Below are 21843 nucleotides of genomic sequence, written 5' to 3'. Positions count from 1 at the left end.
CTCTCTCCCTCTTTCTTTCTCTTCTTTTCGACCCTCTCTCTCTCATTTTCAAATTTTTTCATTCATTTTTCTCCATCTCTCTCTGTCTTACACACATACACTCCTCTCTCGTCAGTGTGTGTGTGTGTGTGTGTGAGAGAGTTAGTGGTAAATAAACAATAAACAATAAATATTTACTCTCATACCGAGGGCATCACTTCTCTCTCTGTCTCTTGTTAACACTCAGTGATTAAACAGTGGTCTGTGTGTGTGGTTGGTGTTCCACTCACAGGTGACGATGACGAGCAGCGTTCGGGTGCAGAGGTCAGCAGGTCGTCTCCACGGATCGGACACTCGCTCACAGACCGCCGGCACCACAATCTCCGCCGGGACGAAGAACTGCACAGCGAAACTCACATAGATGCCGAATGAGTAGAGAACCTTCACCAGGAGATTAGACCTGCAGACATAATCAGACACCACCAGTGAATCTTCACAAGTCTTCTGAATTTTTATATGGAATGTTGATGATGGAAAATCACGGAAAGTCTGGAATAATCCGTTTTCTTTGGGGACGATTTTGCCTCAGAACACCCTGCACGTCTCCCTCCACCATGAACCGACGTCTGGTTCCTATCACCACCACTGTTCTGACTCGGTACGTTTCTCTAGAACAGAGCGTTTCACACCAAACCGAAAGTTTACTTATTTTGATCGACTGATTTATGAAGAAATGCAACCAATACATTAATATTTGCGGCTAATTCAATTACAATTTTCAGATTGTATTGCATAAGTAATCTACATAACACCGTACTCTGCAAATAAGACAGAGCACTATCTGGGTGGTGGGTCATTGTTAGATGTGGTGGTGGTGTGTTAGTGTGTGCTGCGCTGGTCTGAGTGGATCAGACACAACAGTGCTGGAGTTTTTAAACACCTCAGTGTCGCTGCTGGACTGAGAACCAAAAATATCCAGCCAACAGCGTCCTGTGGGCAGCGTCCTGTGACCACTGATGAACGACTAGAGGACGACCAACACAAACTGAGCAGCAGCAGAGCTGTCTTCTCTGACTTTACATCTACAAGGTGGCCTGACGAGGTAGGAGTGGACAGTGAGTGGACAAAAACTCGCACCAGCACAACACACGACCACAACGTCAGTGCCACTGCTGAGAATGACCCACCACCCAAATAATACCTGCTCTCTGGGGGGTCTGACCACTGGAGAACAGGGTGTAGAGAAACAGATGGACTACAGTCTGTAACTGTAGAAGAACAAAGTGCTCCTAAATGGTCAGTGGAGCTGATAAAGTGGACAGTGAGGGTAGAAACGAGGAGATGGACCTATTAAAGTGTCCATTAACGAATCAATACAATCTACCCAGTGTAGATCCACTGTGTGAACTTTAGCTTTAACTGGAAGTGTGAGCAGAGATGGAGGAGAACCAACTACAGAAGCTGACGCTAATGGTGCTACAGCTGCGGTTAGCAGTTAGCTAGCTCCCTTATTGTCGTTGTAAGACTCTAATGGGCCTGAATTAGAGATGATCTGCTTTCTTTCATCATTCTAGTTTAGCTGTACACCATAGTACTACACTACAACACAAGGAACGCTGCTCACGCATGAACTCATTCAGACGCAGAAGCAATAAAAGCCACCGCTCAGCAGTTTAGCGGAGCAGATTTAGCCGGAGGGACTCCGACGCTCTACCTCACATTAAAAGCACATTAGCTCTAAAGCCCTGGCTAATATCCTCACTATACTGAGCACATGAATCAGATTTAACAGCGCCGCTCGATCTCTGGTAGCTCTTCAGAGGGTCTGGAGGGGATCGGACTCCATCAGACTTTCCCAAACAAAACAGAGAAGAAGGATCTCAGGAGGGACCGACTTTACACAAAAGTGCTTCAACACAGCTCTCTCAAAAAAAACAAACAAACAAGAAAACAAAAGAACTTCTCAAATGTTCCCTTACTGTGAGAGTTTGGTGAACAAATCAAACCAAATCATATCTAAAATAAAGAAACTTGGTGTCCAAAGGTTGCATCTGTACTAGAGTTGGGTAATCCAGGCCCAAAAAGTAAAAAAACCCTCCCCAGGATTTCGTTCCAACCGCCTGAACACCTTTGCTGCTGGCTTGAGTAAATTAGAGAAGTCAAGCAGTTGGAGCAAAAACCTGGGGAGGCTTTTCACTTTTTGGACCTGGATTACCCTCCTCTAGAAGTATGGCCAGAACTCAGGCTTCACTTCAGGCTGCTGCTAATGGTTTTAGCTTTACGCTAACACACTTTAGTCCATGTTTATAGATCACTGTGCATCACACAGCGTCAGAAACCACATTAATACGCCTATTAGAGACTAACGAACACCTCCACATGAGTTCGGGCCGGATGACGATGTAGCTATCGTGCTAACTGCTAGCTAGAGTACTTGCTAGCATCATAGCACGGAGCGCTAAAGCTAAAGGAGTGAACTTTAGAGACTAAACACGTCTTGCCTGATCGATTTTGGGCTAAACTGGCCAACCAGTTTTATTTTTCCTCGGACTATCATTCTAAGAAAGTCGTAATTATACACTGAAGTGGGTTTAAACAGGAAACAAATCCATATTTTATTTATTTATGCATTTTTTTGTAGGAGACATCTGTTATGTCAATCAAAGCTGCTCTCCAAAGAATAAAAAAAAAATTCAACCAAAAATGTGAGGCCTGTTGTAATAAGCAATTACGAGCAGTTATGTAGGGATATGTCTCTTGTCATGACAACCTTATGTAAGTGTCATTTAGCCTAATGAACGGCGCCCTACAGTAAAGTGTTACCCTTTTTTTTCAACTGTTAAATATGGTCTAAGCCAAAGTTATAGCATATTTTATATTTTATGCGTTTTTGAGATGATCAACAATAATCAACATGTAATTTGACCTGAGGTGCTCAAATTTTTGCACGTACACTATATTTCCAGAAGCATTCACTCACCCATCCAAATCTTTGAATTCAGGTGTTCCAGTCACTTCCATGGCCACAGGTATATAAAGCCAAGCCCCTAGGCCTGCAGACTGCTTCTACAGACATTAGTGAAAGAATGGGTCGCTCTCAGGAGCTCAGTGAATTCCAGCGCGGTACCGTGATCGGACACCACCTGTGTAACAAGTCCAGTCGAGAAATTTCCTCACTGCTCAATATTCCACAGTCAACTGTCAGTGGGATTATAACAAAGTGGAAGTGATTGGGAACAACAGCAACTCAGCCACGTAAAATGACAGAGCAGGGTCAGCGGATGCTGAGGCGCATAGTGCACAGAGGTCACCAACTTTCTGCAGAGTCAATCCCTACAGACCTCCAAACTTCATGTGGCCTTCAGATCAGCTCAAGAACAGCGTAGAGAGCTTCATGGAATGGGTTTCCATGGCCGAGCAGCTGCATCCAAGCCTTACATCACCAAGTGCAATGCAAAGCGTGGAATGCAGTGGTGTAAAGCGCTGCCACTGGACTCTAGAGCAGTGGAGATGTGTTCTCTGGAGTGACCAATCACGCTTCTCCATCTGCCGATCTGATGGACGTGTCTGGGTTTGGCAGTTGCCAGGAGACGGTACTTGTCTGACTGCATTGTGCTGAGTGTAAAGTTTGGTGGAGGGGGGATTATGGTGTGGGGTTGTTTTTCAGGAGTTGGGCTCGGCCCCTTAGTTCCAGTGAAAGGAACTCTTAAAGCTTCAGCACCGAGAGATTTTCATGCTCCCAACTTTGTGGGAACAGTTTGGGGACGGCCCCTTCCTGTTCCAACATGACTGTGCACCAGTGCACAAAGCAGGTCCATAAAGACATGGATGAGCCAGTTTGGTGTGGAAGAACTTGACTGGCCTGCACAGAGTCCTGACCTCAACCTGATAGAACACCTTTGGGATGAATTAGAGCGGAGACTGTGAGCCAGGCCTTCTCGTCCAACATCAGTGTCTGACCTGGAAGAACACAGTGTGCTCCTGGAAGAATGATCAAAAATTCCCATAAACACACTCCTAACCCTTGTGGAAAGCCTTCCCAGAATAGTTGAAGCTGGTATAGCTGCAAAGGGGGGGCCTGACATCATATTAAACCCTATGGATTAAGAATGGGATGTCACTAATTTCATATGTGTGTGAAGCCAGACGAGTGAATACTTTTGGAAATATAGTGTATCTGTGTAATTCTCCTTCATATGGGGGCGCTATATGCCAATTATGATCATTCCGTGCCTGAAAACACGGAGGAAAATACAGCAAAATATTCTAAATGAGTAAAAAGAATTTCTCATAACGTTAGTACTATTATTTTAATATAAGTCTGAAGCTCTTTCTTCCTTAAGATACATGAAACTGACCCCAGATCCTGAGAGGAATCCCTCCTTTTAGGGCTCTGCGGATTAAAAATGAACAGATGGATTTTAAGCTCAGGTAAGCCAGGAGAGAGTCGCTGCTAAACGACATATAAATCAGAGCACGTCAATAAAACGGCTCTACTTAAGACCTTTTATCTGTTTAACGAGACAGGTGCTACCAAATGATCAAAGACAAGCGAGAAACATGAGATGGCAGTCATGTGGTTTGAAGTCTTAACCCTCAGAAGTCAAAATAAGAGTGGAGGTCCACTAATGATGTAATGACCTTTTCCAGCCTATTTCGTGTCTTAAAACTGAACAGGCTGCTTTTTTTGTTACTGTGACTTAAAGACCAATATATGCAAATGAGCTCTGCTCTGATTGGCTACCCTGTATGAGAGGGTCTCACTCAAAAACAGGCTATAACTTCCAAATGATAACTCAGGTAAGACGCAGCTGGAGGGTCTGGGTTCAGGTTTACTGTGGTTGCTATGGTCACCAGGTGTCGTGCGGCAGGTTGAGCGTGATGCTCCCTTTGATGTCGTCCCCGAAGCGCAGGTAGCCGAGCGTCGCCAGGGAGACGTAGAGGATGATGACGATGGCCATGCCGATGTCCAGAGCCTGAGGAAAGCGCTTCGGCTCCCTCATCTGGTTCTCCAGAGGAAGCACCTGCAGAAAAAACCTGCAGTGTCAAAATCGCACGTTTAAGACATTTTGGAACATTTTTATTGGTGCAAATCATCACATCATGTTCACACCGACGTTTAAACCAGTGTTTCAAAGTTTAGAATCCCTGTTTCCAAGAAAATAAAACAAATAAGCTTCTTTTATTTGCATTTTGTTCAATATGAAATTCTACAATTTGCAGAAAAAAATGTACGTATTTTAGTTTGTTAAGGACGTGTGAACTTATTTTTAATTTGGCCGTTGAACGGTGTGACATCATTGCTGTCGGAAGAAAACCTTGTATCTCCGTATAGGTGGATGGATGGATGGATGGATGGATGGATGGATGGATGGATGGATAGATAGATCATGAAGGATAGAAAAGAATGCTGGAATGGTAACTTTCCTAACTTTTCCTAACTTTCCTGGTAACCTATATATCTAGATAGAGACATGGATGGATGGATGGATGGAACGAGCGAGGGAGCATCGGTAGTATTAAGACTTGCATGAAGGAGAGAGAAGAATGGTAACTTTACAGGAGAAGGAAAAAACCTACTTTACTGTTAATGTAAGTCAATGGAACCAGAATTCTTTCCAAGTCACTTTGGGCCGTTTTCTTTGGTCCATTCATCATGAAATTTATACACAATATAAAGAGCAACAGGGATTTTCACATTCTGTCAAAAACTGAAAAATCACCAAAATGGAGATACGAGGTTTTCTTCTGACAGCATATATAAACATACACACACACAAAAACATACAGATAATGACACTCACCACTCCGATGCCTTCAAAAGCAAAGATGGCTGTCCCGAAAAAGAAAGGGAATTTGCTCCATGTGGAAACGAACGGGAGCTGCCGGGGGTCTCCGACATCCTACAGTCACAAACACACACAATACGGCATCAAAGGGAAGTAACCCCTTCTTCCCTGTTCTATTATATTATATTCTAATCGCTAATTTATGGAAGTGAATTAGAAAATTTCTCGGAATGAATAAAAGATCAAATAAAATAACGTATTCAGGAGGAGCTGCAGAGCTTTATGTAGTAAGAAGATCCCTCTTTCACAGTGAAGCTTCGGAGGAAAAAGGAGTGAACTTGGGTTTTCTAGGATTTGGGCCCTTTAAAGCTGACGGCACAGCTCCTCTGAACAGCACGGCCCCCCGGCTGCTGCTGCTGCTGAAGAACATCTGGTGCTTTACATTTGTGTGTTTGGTGTTTCAGCCCTGAAGCTGCTGCACTTCACTCACCATCACTCCACTCCACTCACTCACCATCACTCCACTCACTCACTCTCTCACCATCACTCCACTCACTCACTCTCTCACCATCACTCCACTCACTCACTCACTCACTCACTCACTCACTCACAATCACTCCACTCACTCACTCACCATCACTCCACTCACTCACTCACTCTCCATCACTCCACTCACTCACTCACTCTCCATCACTCCACTCACTCACTCACTCTCCATCACTCCACTCACTCACTCACTCTCCATCACTCCACTCACTCACTCACTCACCATCACTCCACTCACTCACTCACTCACCATCACTCCACTCACTCACTCACCATCACTCCTCTCACTCACTCACCATCACACCTCTCACTCACTCACCATCACTCCTCTCACTCACTCACCATCACTCCTCTCACTCACTCACTCACTCACTCACCATCACTCCACTCACTCTCTCACCATCACTCCACTCACTCTCTCACCATCACTCCACTCACTCTCTCACTCACTCACCATCACTCCACTCACTCTCTCACTCACTCACCATCACTCCACTCACTCACTCACTCACTCACTCACTCACTCACTCACTCACCCACCATCACTCCTCTCACTCACTCACCATCACACCTCTCACTCACTCACCATCACTCCTCTCACTCACTCACCATCACTCCTCTCACTCACTCACTCACTCACTCACTCACTCACTCACTCACTCACTCACTCTCTCACCATCACTGCACTCACTCTCTCACTCACTCACCATCACTCCACTCACTCACTCACCATCACTCCACTCACTCTCACTCTCTCACCATCACTCCACCACTCCACTCACTCACTCACTCACTCACTCACCATCACTCCACTCACTCACTCTCTCACCATCACTCCACTCACTCACTCACTCACTCACTCACTCACTCACTCACTCACCATCACTCCACTCACTCTCACTCACTCACCATCACTCCACTCACTCTCTCACTCACTCACCATCACTCCACTCACTCACTCACTCACCATCACTCCACTCACTCTCTCACCATCACTCCACTCACTCACCATCACTCCACCACTCCACTCACTCACTCACTCACTCACTCACCATCACTCCACTCACTCACTCTCTCACCATCACTCCACTCACTCACTCACCATCACTCCACTCACTCACTCACTCACTCACTCACTCACCATCACTCCACTCACTCACTCACTCACTCACTCCACTCACTCACTCACTCACCATCACTCCACTCACTCTCACTCACTCACCATCACTCCACTCACTCTCTCACTCACTCACCATCACTCCACTCACTCACTCACTCACCATCACTCCACTCACTCTCTCACCATCACTCCACTCACTCTCTCACCATCACTCCACTCACTCTCTCACCATCACTCCACTCACTCACTCACTCACTCACCATCACTCCACTCACTCACTCACCATCACTCCACTGACTCACTCACCATCACTCCACTCACTCACTCACTCACCATCACTCCACTCACTCACTCACTCACCATCACTCCACCCACTCACCATCACTCCACTCACTCTCACTCACTCACCATCACTCCACTCACTCTCTCTCACTCACCATCACTCCACTCACTCTCTCACTCACTCACCATCACTCCACTCACTCTCTCACTCACCATCACTCCACTCACTCTCTCACTCACCATCACTCCACTCACTCACCATCACTCCACTCACTCACTCCACTCACTCACTCACTCACTCACTCACTCACTCACTCACTCACTCACTCACTCACTCACTCACTCACTCACTCACTCACTCACCATCACTCCACTCACTCACCATCACTCCACTCACTCTCTCACTCACTCACCATCACTCCACTCACTCACTCACCATCACTCCACTCACTCACTCACCATCACTCCACTCACTCTCTCACTCACCATCACTCCACTCACTCTCTCACTCACCATCACTCCACTCACCATCACTCCACTCACTCACTCTCTCACCATCACTCCACTCACTCACTCTCTCACCATCACTCCACTCACTCACTCACTCACAATCACTCCACTCACTCACTCACCATCACTCCACTCACTCACTCACTCACCATCACTCCACTGACTCACTCACCATCACTCCACTCACTCACTCACTCACCATCACTCCACTCACTCACCATCACTCCACTCACTCTCACTCACTCACCATCACTCCACTCACTCTCTCACTCACTCACCATCACTCCACTCACTCTCTCACTCACTCACCATCACTCCACTCACTCTCTCACTCACCATCACTCCACTCACTCTCTCACTCACCATCACTCCACTCACTCTCTCACTCACCATCACTCCACTCACTCACTCACCATCACTCCACTCACTCACTCACTCACCATCACTCCACTCACTCACTCTCTCACCATCACTCCACTCACTCACTCTCTCACCATCACTCCACTCACCCCCTCACTCACTCACTCACTCACTCACCATCACTCCACTCACTCGCTCACCATCACTCCACTCACTCACTCACTCACCATCACTCCACTCACTCACCATCACTCCACTCACTCGCTCACCATCACTCCACTCACTCACTCACTCACTCACTCACCATCACTCCACTCACTCACTCACTCACTCACTCACCATCACTCCACTCACTCACTCACTCACCATCACTCCACTCACTCTCTCACTCACCATCACTCCACTCACTCTCTCACTCACCATCACTCCACTCACTCACCATCACTCCACTCACTCTCTCACTCACTCACCATCACTCCACTCACTCTCTCACTCACCCTCACTCCACTCACTCACTCACTCACTCACCCACCATCACTCCACTCACTCACTCACCATCACTCACTCTCTCACTCACTCACCATCACTCCACTCACTCTCTCACTCACTCACCATCACTCCACTCACTGTCACTCACTCACCATCACTCCACTCACTGTCACTCACTCACCATCACTCCACTCACTCACTCACTCACTCACTCACTCACTCACTCACTCACTCACCATCACTCCACTCACTCACTCACTCACCATCACTCCACTCACTCACTCACCATCACTCCACTCACTCACTCACTCTCCATCACTCCACTCACTCACTCACTCTCCATCACTCCACTCACTCACTCACCCTCCATCACTCCACTCACTCACTCACCCTCCATCACTCCACTCACTCACTCACCCTCCATCACTCCACTCACTCACTCACCCTCCATCACTCCACTCACTCACTCACTCACCATCACTCCTTTCACTCACTCACTCACCATCACTCCTTTCACTCACTCACTCACCATCACTCCACTCACTCTCTCACTCACTCACCATCACTCCACTCACTCACTCACCATCACTCCACTCACTCACTCACCATCACTCCACTCACTCACTCACTCACCATCACTCCACTCACTCACCATCACTCCACTCACTCACCATCACTCCACTCACTCACTCTCTCACCATCACTCCACTCACTCACCATCACTCCACTCACTCACCATCACTCCACTCACTCACCATCACTCCACTCACTCACTCACACTCACTCACTCACTCACTCACTCACTCACTCACTCACTCACTCACTCACTCACTCACTCACTCACTCACTCACTCACTCACTCACTCACTCACTCCACTCACTCACCATCACTCACCATCACTCCACTCACTCACCATCACTCCACTCACTCACCATCACTCCACTCACTCTCTCACTCACTCACCATCACTCCACTCACTCTCTCACTCACTCACCATCACTCCACTCACTCACCAACCATCACTCCACTCACTCACTCACTCTCACTTTATTCACTCCACTTACTCACTCTCACTCACTCACATTCTCTCTCTCTCGCTCCACTCACTCGCTCTCACTCCACTCACTCGCTCTCACTCCATTCACTCGCTCTCACTCCATTCACTCTCTTGCTCGCTCTCACTCCACTCTCTCGCTCTCTCTCACTCCACTCGCTCCACTCACTCGCCCGCTCATTCACTTGCTCTCTCACTCTGTCTCTCTTTCTGTCACTCTCTCGCTTGCTCACTCACTGATTCTCACTCTCTCCCTTCACTTGCTCTCTCATTCATTCACCGACTCTCACTCACTCACCGACTCTCACTTGCTCTCTCACAAACTCACTTGTTCTCTTGGTCTCTCTTTCAGTCACTCTCTTGCTCACTCACTCCACTCGCTTACTCACTCACTGACTCTCTCACCCACTCCCTCCACTCGCACTCTCATTCACTCATTCCACTCACTCATTTCACTCATTCCACTCACTCATTTCACTCATTCACTCACTGACTCTCGCTCACTCTCACTCACTTACTGACTCTCGCTCACTCTCACTCACTCGCTGACTCTCGCTCACTCTCACTCACTCACTGACTCTCTCGCTCTCTTTCAGTCACTCTCCCGCTCCACTCACTCACTGACTCTCTCGCTCTCTCACCAACTCACTCACTCCCCTCGCTCTCTCACTTGCTCTCTCGCTCTCGCACTCTCACTCACCACCTTCAACTCAGGCTTAACATGTGTGTCTTTGCTTTTCTGTAGGTTTCTTTGACTTATTATTACTGCTTATTATTACAGCTCCGTTCTTTGTAGCCAGTTTTGTATTTTTCTTTAAAGATCGCTCATATTTATAACATGAATTTACAAACAGATTTCTTCTTTTTTTTCAGCCCCAAGTCAATATTTTACAAAATTTGGTGGTTTAGCACTTTCTGTTGTAGTCAAGGTGCTTTATAAAAACGCCTCATAATAACAACAACAGTAATAAAAAGGATTACTATTACTTAAAGAATTTATCATAATCATTTTTGTTGTTTGGATGTTATTATCATCATCATTATTACAATAATTGTTACATTATTACACAGCCCACACTCACGTGGAGGATGTAGGTGAAGATAAGCACCAGGCTGATGGCCATGCAGACGTTGGCAGCAGCTGAGAGGGCCGCCATGCTCCTCAGGTCAGTGATGAAGGACAGGAGGATGAGGAGGGGCAGCAGGAGGAGAATGTACACCCGCTGGTCCAGCATCATCGCCCCGGAAGCTGCAGCGTCAGTACCGCCTCCCTCTGAGCTGTTAGAGTACAGTGTCATCACCGGCGCTGCTGCTGTAGTGTTTCCACGGTGACCCTCCACCACCTGCACACAAACACAGGAGCCTTGACCTCTTTCTTTATCTGTAAGGCTGGCCTGCGATCGGACGAGCGCGTTTACTGGTTTGTTTACTTTTAAGGCTGGCCTGCGATCGGACGAGCGCATTTACTGGTTTGTTTACTTTTAAGGCTGGCCTGCGATCGGACGAGCGCGTTTACTTGTTTGTTTACTTTTTTGTTTGCTTTTAAGGCTGGACTGCGATCGGACGAGCGCGTTTACTGGTTTGTTTGCTTTTAAGGCTGGACTGCGATCGGACGAGCGCGTTTACTGGTTTGTTTGCTTTTAAGGCTGGACTGCGATCGGACGAGCGCGTTTACTCGTTTGTTTGCTTTTAAGGCTGGACTGCGATCGGACGAGCGCGTTTACTCGTTTGTTTGCTTTTAAGGCTGGCCTGCGATCGGACGAGCGCGTTTAATCGTTTGTTTACTTTTAAGGCTGGCCTGCGATCGGACGAGCGCGTTTAATCGTTTGTTTACTTTTAAGGCTGGCCTGCGATCGGACGATCGCGTTTACTCGTTTGTTTACTTTTAAGGCTGGCCTGCGATAGGACGAGCGCGTTTACTCGTTTGTTTACTTTTAAGGCTGGCCTGCGATCGGACGAGCGCGTTTACTCGTTTGTTTACTTTTAAGGCTGGCCTGCGATCGGACGAGCGCGTTTACTCGTTTGTTTACTTTTAAAGCTGGCCTGCGATCGGACGAGCGCGTTTACTGGTTTGTTTACTTTTAAGGCTGGCCTGCGATCGGACGAGCGCGTTTACTCGTTTGTTTACTTTTAAGGCTGGCCTGCGATAGGACGAGCGCGTTTACTCGTTTGTTTACTTTTAAGGCTGGCCTGCGATAGGACGAGCGCGTTTACTCGTTTGTTTACTTTTAAGGCTGGCCTGCGATAGGACGAGCGCGTTTACTCGTTTGTTTACTTTTAAGGCTGGACTGCGATCGGACGAGCGCGTTTACTCGTTTGTTTACTTTTAAAGCTGGCCTGCGATCGGACGAGCGCGTTTACTGGTTTGTTTACTTTTAAGGCTGGCCTGCGATCGGACGAGCGCGTTTACTCGTTTGTTTACTTTTAAGGCTGGCCTGCGATCGGACGAGCGCGTTTACTCGTTTGTTTACTTTTAAGGCTGGCCTGCGATCGGACGAGCGCGTTTACTCGTTTGTTTACTTTTAAGGCTGGACTGCGATCGGACGAGCGCGTTTACTCGTTTGTTTACTTTTAAGGCTGGCCTGCGATCGGACGAGCGCGTTTACTCGTTTGTTTACTTTTAAGGCTGGCCTGCGATCGGACGAGCGCGTTTACTCGTTTGTTTACTTTTAAGGCTGGCCTGCGATCGGACGAGCGCGTTTACTCGTTTGTTTACTTTTAAGGCTGGACTGCGATCAGACGAGCGCGTTTACTGGTTTGTTTGCTTTTAAGGCTGGACTGCGATCAGACGAGCGCGTTTACTGGTTTGTTTGCTTTTAAGGCTGGACTGCGATCGGACGAGCGCGTTTACTTTTTTGTTTACTTTTTTGTTTGTTTTTAAGGCTGGACTGCGATCGGACGAGCGCGTTTACTCGTTTGTTTACTTTTAAGGCTGGACTGCGATCGGACGAGCGCGTTTACTGGTTTGTTTACTTTTAAAGCTGGCCTGCGATCGGACGAGCGCGTTTACTGGTTTGTTTACTTTTAAAGCTGGCCTGCGATCGGACGAGCGCGTTTACTCGTTTGTTTACTTTTAAGGCTGGCCTGCGATCGGACAAGCGTGTTTACTCGTTTGTTTACTTTTAAGGCTGGACTGCGATCGGACGAGCGCGTTTACTGGTTTGTTTACTTTTAAGGCTGGACTGTAATTGGACGAGCACATTTACCTGTTTATCTATAAGGCTGAATTGTGATTGGATGAGTGTGTTTACCTGTTTAATGTTCTCTGCCAGGAAAACAAAGTAAACACTACAGAAGCCCAGTTGGGTCAAAACCAGGAAGAAGTTCACCAAGTGTCTGAAAAGAAAAACGATGATGAAAATTTCATTAGATACAAAAACAATATGAAGAGCTTTTCTAGAACTTTTATTGAGGAAATTTGTTTGATACAAAAAGTCACATAAAAGGCATCACTAAAACTTTTATTGCACAAAAGATACAGAAAAAGGTTTCGAAGGCAACCTTTAAGGTAACCTTTATTATAGAAACTTATATCAGACACTGGCAAGGTGAAATATTAAGGGCAGAACTAGAACCTTTATTACAGAAAATCATATCAGACACTAAAGATGTGTAACATTAAAGGCCTTGTTAGAACATTTACTGTGTAAAGTTTCATTAGATCTTTTGTGTATTTAATATTAAACATACGGATAAAGCTTTTATTATGAAAAATTACAGATGCTAAAAGGTATAATATTAAAGGCCTTGTTAAAACTTTTATTGGGGAAAGTTTCAATAAACAAAAAAAGATCTAATGTTAAAGGCACTGCTAAAACTTTTATTGTGTAAACTTCCATTAAACTTGAAAAAAGATGCAACATTAAATGCACTGTTCGTTTTATTATGGAAAATCATAAAAGACTAAAAATAATAGACATTGTTAGAACTTTTATTGTGAAAGTGACTAGAAACAAGGAAAACGGACACTCAAAACAGCAGAGAATGTTTTTTCTGTATAATTAGAGAATATTAGCATATCAGAAAGCATGAGAAGCCCTTTACTGAAGTTTTCTTAATGAACTGATTAAGGAATAAACTCAGTCACAGACTCTGGAGATCATATGTGTCAAACTCAAGGCCCGCGGGCCACATCCGGCCCGGCTTGCAATTATATCCGGCCCACGAGGTCATTTTAAATTATTGTTACTAATGGCCCGGCAATATGAAGCACTGGCAACACAAACTACAGATCCCATAATGCAGCGCTTCAGCTGCCTTTCGGAGCGCTTTCCGCGCCAATCAAGTCTAGTGTCTGTTGCTACAAGTCATTGCGAAGCTTGCCCCTCACGATGCCGAAGACAAAAGCTGAAAGCCTTTCAAACCCGATGGGAGGCTGAGTATCTGTTTACTGACACTGCCGGTAAACCTGTTTGTCTCATTTGTGGCGCTATTGTATTCAAAGAATTTAATCTAAGATGGCACTATGAGTCAAAACATCAGGATAACCTGAAAGACCTGAACGCAGAGCAAAAGATACAGAAGAGTTCAAAAAGACGCCGACATTCCAGCAGGACGCTTTTCACCCGGGCAGAATCACAAAGTGAAGCTGCTGGGAAAGCAGGGAGATCGCTGAAGCAGCCCGGCCGTTCACCGAGGGAGAATTTCTGAAGAGCTGCGTGATCAAGGTGTGCGACGTCGTATGTCCAGACAAAAAAAACAGATTCTGGCAAATTTAAGCCCAAGTAGAAATACGGCTGCTGGTGGAGTTTGAGATGGCCACTGATTTAAGAACACAGTTGAGTGAAAGAGGCAAAGACTTTACTGCAGACTCTCTTGCTGTGGATGAAAGTCCTGACATGACTGATGCTGCACAGCTGGCCATCTTCATCCGTGGGGTGGACTCCAATTTGCGCGTTACAGAGGAAATATTGGACATTAAATTGATGCACGGGGACGACTGGAGAGGACACTTTTGAAAATGCATGTCAAAGTGTAACTGACATGAAACTGATGAACAAACTTATTGGACTTACAACTGATGGAGCACCGGCTACGTGCGGTGAAAGAAGTGGACTAGTGTGAAGGAAGCGAGTGAAGATGCAGGAGGAGAACTGCACTGGTGAGTTAACAGCATATCACTGCATCATACACCAGGAAGCACTATGTGGCAAAGCCCTGAAGATGGACCATGTAACGAGTGCTGTAACGCAAACCGTGAACTTTATCCGAAGTAAAGGTTTAAATCACCGGCAGTTTCAGTCCTTTATGCGGGAGATAGATTCAGAGTTTGTCGACATCCCTTATCATACAGAGGGGCGTTGGCCAAGTCGGGGAAAAGTTCTCAGAGTTTTTGAGCTCAGCAACAAAATCTGTCAGTTTGTGGACAGTAAAGGAAAAGACTCCACCGTTCCACAGGATGAAAAGTGGAAATGTGAGTTGGCGTTTCTGGCTGACCTCAACGCGTTAAAGCTCCAGCTCCAGGACCGTGACCGCATGATCACTGACATGTATGACGCAGTGAAGGCGTTTCAAGTGAAGCTGCTTTTATGGGAGAAACAAATGCACCAGAGCAACTTGCCTCACTTTCCCTGTTGCCAAGTAATGCTGAACCAAGTCGGCACAACGTTGTTCATAAATACGCACTTTGCTGACAAACTGAGCGCAGTGGGTGAGTTCGCGCGGCGCTTTGGTGACTCTGAAAAACAAAAGAAGGATTTTGAGTTGCTTCACAGCCCATTTGCCGTCGACGTGGAAACGGCACCTGTGCAGATTCAGGTGGAGCTGATTGAGCTGCAGTGTAATGAGACACTAAAGGCAGAGTACGACCCTGCAGGGCCCACAGAGTTTATTCACTCCAGTCCCGCAGCAGCGCCGCAGCTCCGCCTACACGCGGCTCAAACCTTGTGCATGTTTGGTGGCACATATCTGCGTGAGAAGCTGTTCTCAGTGATGAAGACGAACAAAACAGCACACAGGAGTCGTCTCACTGATGAGCACCTGCAGTCCATCCTGAGAGTCTCCACAGCACGGGACCTCACGCCAAACAGAAACCAACTTGTTGCCAAAAAAGCTCTGATACCAGCTCTGATAAAACGGCATAAGAGCAAAGAAAACTGAATGTTTTGATTTGTTATTTGTTGTTGCTGAAAAGCACAACATTTATTTATATTTCCAGGTTTTGGAAACCGTGTTCATATTTCTAACTTGTATAATTTTGAGTGGATATATTTTTATGGAGAGCAAGAAATGTATGTTATTTAAAGTTTAAGTTTATTTTTTTTATTCCAGAATAACATTCCTGTCTATTTTTATTCATATTTATGTTCAAAAAACATTTAGTTTTAGTGTGTTTTGAATTTTGGCCCCCTGTGCAATTGAGTTTGACACCCCTGCTGTAGATGAACTCAGTCAGTCTGGCAGTGTAAATAAACTGACCAAAACCAGCTGCTGCGCGATGTTCAGGCAGGGGTCTTTATTACAGTCTGAGTCTTACGGCCGTTTTATGTTCCTCTCTAATGAATAAATTCACTGAGGCGCAGAATTTGGCCCACTGACTGCGGCCCACTGACGCTCCGGTTCCGTCAGCATCCCCTCGGCCCACCGCCTTCAAACATAAAGGCTACACACTCGCACTAACCCTCTGGGTTTATAGCTCACCTCCCAAAATGAGCACCTTTCCTCAGGCAATGGGAGGAGCTTGTCTCCATAGCAACAGCCACTGTGTCGCTATAGCCGAGGGGAGACTTCTTCAACCTGAGAGCGAGAGAGAGAGAGAGAGAGAGAGAGAGAGAGAGAGGGAGGGAGAGAGTGACATGCAGTTTAGTGACTGTTATGCAAAGAAACAATAGCGCTTGTGTGGAGGTAAAAATGAATGGGACTCTAAGGGACGAATGAGGGATGAGAAAATGAGTGTAGATCAGAACAATACTGAAGAGTCTCACCTCTCACTCAGCTGATGGCTGCAGGTCACCAAGACGTGCATGCAGTGGACACAGACCACACCCATCACCACCAAACAAACCGGCCCCAACTGCAGAGAGAGAGACAGAGAGAGAGAGAGGGAGAGGGAGAGAGAGGGAGAGGGAGAGAGAGGGAGAGAGATAAGGATAAAGAAACTACATTATTCAGTAACTACTATAAATCAATTAATGACCCACCACTATCCCAGCATTCTTCACTGCCAGCGGCAATCCCAGCAGCCCTGTACCAATGTTCCCCTTTAACAGGTGCAACAACGTCTGAGTGAACCTGAGAGAGAGACAGAGAGAGACAGAGAGAGAGAGAGAAAATTGTGGCTTCTACTGTTTAAAGCTGTGAGATGCACTTTAGTCCATGTTTTATAGGTGAGAGCGGAGCTGCAATATTAATCATATCTTTACCTTTATGATGATGAGTGTCTGCTATTAACTCATCAATAAGAGCTCCGTTCAACCCTCACCGCTCAGGCGGCGGCTCCGTTCAACCCTCACCGCTCAGGCGGCGGCTCCGTTCAACCCTCACCGCTCAGGCGGCGGCTCCGTTCAACCCTCAGTCGCTTAGGCGTCGGCTCCGTTCAACCCTCACCGCTCAGGCGGCGGCTCCGTTCAACCCTCACCAATCCGTTCAACCCTCACCGCTCAGGCGGCGGCTCCGTTCAACCCTCACCGCTCAGGCGGCGGCTCCGTTCAACCCTTACCGCTCAGGCGGCGGCTCCATTCAACCCTCACCGCTCCTTTCAACCCTCACCGCTCAGGCGGCGGCTCCGTTCAACCCTCACCGCTCCGTTCAACCCTCACCGGTCAGACCGCAGCTCCATTCAACCCTCACCGTTCAGACCGCGGCTCCATTCAACCCTTACCGTTCAGACCGCGGCTCCATTCAACCCTCACAATTCAGACGGCGGCTCCGTTCAACCCTCACCATTCAGACGGCGGCTCCGTTCAACCCTCACCGCTCAGACGGCGGCTCCGTTCAACCCTCACCGCTCAGACGGCGGCTCCGTTCAACCCTCACCGTTCAGACGGCGGCTCCGTTCAACCCTCACCGCTCAGGCGGCGGCTCCGTTCAACCCTCACCGCTCAGACGGCGGCTCCGTTCAACCCTCACCGTTCAGACGGCGGCTCCGTTCAACCCTCACCGTTCAGACGGCGGCTCCGTTCAACCCTCACCGTTCAGGCGGCGGCTCCGTTCAACCCTCACCGTTCAGGCGGCGGCTCCGTTCAACCCTCACCGTTCAGGCGGCGGCTCCGTTCAACCCTCACCGTTCAGGCGGCGGCTCCGTTCAACCCTCACCGTTCAGGCGGCGGCTCCGTTCAACCCTCACCGTTCAGGCGGCGGCTCCGTTCAACTCTCACCGCTCAGGCGGCGGCTCCGTTCAACCCTCACCGCTCCGTTCAACCCTCACCGCTCAGGCGGCGGCTCCGTTCAACCCTCACCGTTCAGGCGGCGGCTCCGTTCAACCCTCACCGCTCAGGCGGCGGCTCCGTTCAACCCTCACCGCTCAGGCGGCGGCTCCGTTCAACCCTCACCGTTCAGGCGGCGGCTCCGTTCAACCCTCACCGCTCAGGCGGCGGCTCCGTTCAACCCTCACCGCTCAGGCGGCGGCTCCGTTCAACCCTCACCGCTCAGGCGGCGGCTCCGTTCAACCCTCACCGCTCAGGCGGCGGCTCCGTTCAACCCTCACCGCTCAGGCGGCGGCTCCGTTCAACCCTCACCGCTCAGGCGGCGGCTCCGTTCAACCCTCACCGCTCAGGCGGCGGCTCCGTTCAACCCTCACCGCTCAGGCGGCGGCTCCGTTCAACCCTCACCGCTCAGGCGGCGGCTCCGTTCAACTCTCACCGCTCAGGCGGCGGCTCCGTTCAACCCTCACCGCTCCGTTCAACCCTCACCGCTCAGGCGGCGGCTCCGTTCAACCCTCACCGCTCAGACCGCCGCTCCGTTCAACCTTCACCGCTCAGGCGGCGGCTCCGTTCAACCCTAACCGCTCCGTTCAACCCTCACCGCTCAGGAGGCGGCTCCGTTCAACCCTCACCGCTCAGGCGGCGGCTCCGTTCAACCCTCACCGCTCAGGCGGCGGCTCCGTTCAACCCTCACCGCTCAGGCGGCGGCTCCGTTCAACCCTCACCGCTCAGGCGGCGGCTCCGTTCAACCCTCACCGCTCAGGCGGCGGCTCCGTTCAACCCTCACCGCTCAGGCGGCGGCTCCGTTCAACCCTCACCGCTCAGGCGGCGGCTCCGTTCAACCCTCACCGCTCAGGCGGCGGCTCCGTTCAACCCTCACCGCTCAGGCGGCGGCTCCGTTCAACCCTCACCGCTCAGGCGGCGGCTCCGTTCAACCCTCACCGCTCAGGCGGCGGCTCCGTTCAACCCTCACCGCTCAGGCGGCGGCTCCGTTCAACCCTCACCGCTCAGGCGGCGGCTCCGTTCAACCCTCACCGCTCCGTTCAACTCTCACCGCTCAGGCGGCGGCTCCGTTCAACCCTCACCGCTCCGTTCAACCCTCACCGCTCAGACCGCCGCTCCGTTCAACCTTCACCATTCAGACGGCGGCTCCGTTCAACCCTCACCGTTCAGACGGCGGCTCCGTTCAACCCTCACCGTTCAGACGGCGGCTCCATTCAACCCTCACCGTTCAGACGGCGGCTCCATTCAACCCTCACCGTTCAGACGGCGGCTCCATTCAACCCTCACCGTTCAGACGGCGGCTCCATTCAACCCTCACCGTTCAGACGGCGGCTCCATTCAACCCTCACCGTTCAGACGGCGGCTCCGTTCAACCCTCACCGTTCAGACGGCGGCTCCGTTCAACCCTCACCGTTCAGACGGCGGCTCCGTTCAACCCTCACCGTTCAGACGGCGGCTCCGTTCAACCCTCACCGTTCAGACCGCGGCTCCATTCAACCCTCACCGTTCAGACCGCCGCTCCATTCAACCCTCACAATTCAGACGGCGGCTCCATTCAACCCTCACCATTCAGACGGCGGCTCCATTCAACCCTCACCGCTCAGACGGTGGCTCCGTTCAACCCTCACCGTTCAGACCGCGGCTCCATTCAACCCTCACCGCTCAGACGGTGGCTCCGTTCAACCCTCACCGTTCAGACCGCGGCTCCATTCAACCCTCACCGTTCAGGTTACTTCTTCATTTAATCACAACCAATTAAGCAACGTCTCAATTTAATTCAACCAATTAGATTTCATCTCCACTGAACTGTAATCATTCAGACTATTGCTCCATTCATGGCAACCAATCACATTGAGATCCGCCTCTCAGTTTGTCCGTTGGCCCACTCTTGGTGGTGGATGGAGGCTATTAGAGCCTGGAGGTCAGATTTGAAAGGTCAAACTTACGTGGTACCATGTGGCTGATGCTCGGGCTCGCTCTCCTCGTCCGAGTTCTCGTCCCCTCCCACCTCCTCCATCAGCGGCGTCATTACCTCCATATCTGCTCGGGGACAGAGGGCAGGGGTCAAACGGTCAAAACAGTCCACTGAGCGGACCACCTTACGGTCAGATGCAGCAGAGAGAGACGCTGCTGACACCACACAACAGCCAATCAGCTCACTGCACACCACAGTGATAAAACACACAAAACGTGCTGAGGGTGACCAGGCCTCCTGTCCACTACAGCGATTCTGAGCTTATGTAGGGAGCAGGGAGACATTTGAGATTCAGCCCCAGTGTGGGAAGTCGGTGACACTTGATTGGCGCTAAATAAGACTCGCTGTGGTGATTTGGTGACCAAAAAGTGCTCATAAAGCGAAAGTGTTCGGATTAAACAGTGCTGTTATCATTTGTTCATTGTTATCCGAGAAATGCCCGCAGTAAACAGTGATGGGCAACCGAGTGTTCGCCTCAATTTTCCCGTGGTAAAATTGCTGTGGCCCTTTGCTTTAGTAAGTAATTGTGCTGAACAGTTGAAACTGTCTTTTCTTGTGCATTGTTTAAACCCATTAACTATGAAAGTACAAGCCCAAATTGGCTAAGCCGTCTTACTTGCTAGCTAGGCCAGTCACGATCAGGTATTTTTGGTGCGTACGTAACTGTTTTTAACAATTTTATTGTCTATTTTTGTTTGTAGCCAACACTGGTTTACTGCCGTAAAGGTATACTACGCTGTTGTTAACAGCTACATAGATTCATATGTAGCCCGGCAAAGCAAGAATTTTCCTTGAGAGTGACGATATTAGCAATAAAAGTAATTATGCTAGCATACATGCTAAAAACGTTAAAATTACACATATAGCTATGAGTCATACAGTCGTAGAAACCACACAATCAAGTCTTTTCAAGACTCATGAACAAGTCCACACAGTCTGAGGCGGGTGTGCGATGATTTATGCAGTTAGCATCATGCTAACTAGTGCAGTATAAGCTTCCATTACTTGCTAGCTAGCTACATTAGTCTTGTAGCTCCAGTGGTAAAACTAAAGGGGCAAACTTCAGACGCCACATATATCGTGGCTGATCGACTCCTTCAGGGTACGAGGGGAGAAAGTGTGGAAATCAGATGGTCCTAAAATCTACTGCTTTAAAGAAGCTAATAAGGCCGAAGCTGATCTATATCTGCACACACGGTTCTCTCTGGTAGGACAGACGCTTAAGGACGTCCAACTCCTGTTTTCACAACATCCCTACCATCATTTCCCCTGTTAGGATGAACAGCCTCAGGGCCGAGCTAAAGAGTCAAAGCTAAATTTTAGCACGAACAGGTTCTTCTACACTGTTAGGCCTGAGGCTCTCTTTCTTTTCCAC

At 48.7% G+C, this 21843-nt stretch overlaps 1 protein-coding gene across 2 annotated transcripts in view; it reads right to left on the bottom strand.

Annotated features, from left to right (window-relative positions):
- The window catches only part of slc36a4 (solute carrier family 36 member 4), a 68011-nt gene that overhangs the window by 42018 nt on the left and 4150 nt on the right, over nt 1-21843 (bottom strand). For both annotated transcript variants that reach the window (XM_017687500.2, XM_017687501.2), the window contains exons 3-11: nt 20440-20533; nt 17270-17360; nt 17054-17142; nt 16770-16865; nt 13382-13466; nt 11213-11473; nt 5784-5882; nt 4834-5003; nt 270-439 (exon numbers count right to left, since the gene is read on the bottom strand). In XM_017687500.2, coding sequence (XP_017542989.1) covers nt 270-439; nt 4834-5003; nt 5784-5882; nt 11213-11473; nt 13382-13466; nt 16770-16865; nt 17054-17142; nt 17270-17360; nt 20440-20533 — 1155 coding nt within the window. The remainder of the gene's footprint in view (nt 1-269; nt 440-4833; nt 5004-5783; nt 5883-11212; nt 11474-13381; nt 13467-16769; nt 16866-17053; nt 17143-17269; nt 17361-20439; nt 20534-21843) is intronic.

The sequence above is a fragment of the Pygocentrus nattereri genome, chromosome 17, assembly GCF_015220715.1.
Source record: "Pygocentrus nattereri isolate fPygNat1 chromosome 17, fPygNat1.pri, whole genome shotgun sequence".
NCBI lineage: Eukaryota > Metazoa > Chordata > Actinopteri > Characiformes > Serrasalmidae > Pygocentrus > Pygocentrus nattereri.
Note: the sequence above shows the minus strand (reverse complement) of the source record. Positions and strands in the feature narration are given on the sequence as shown.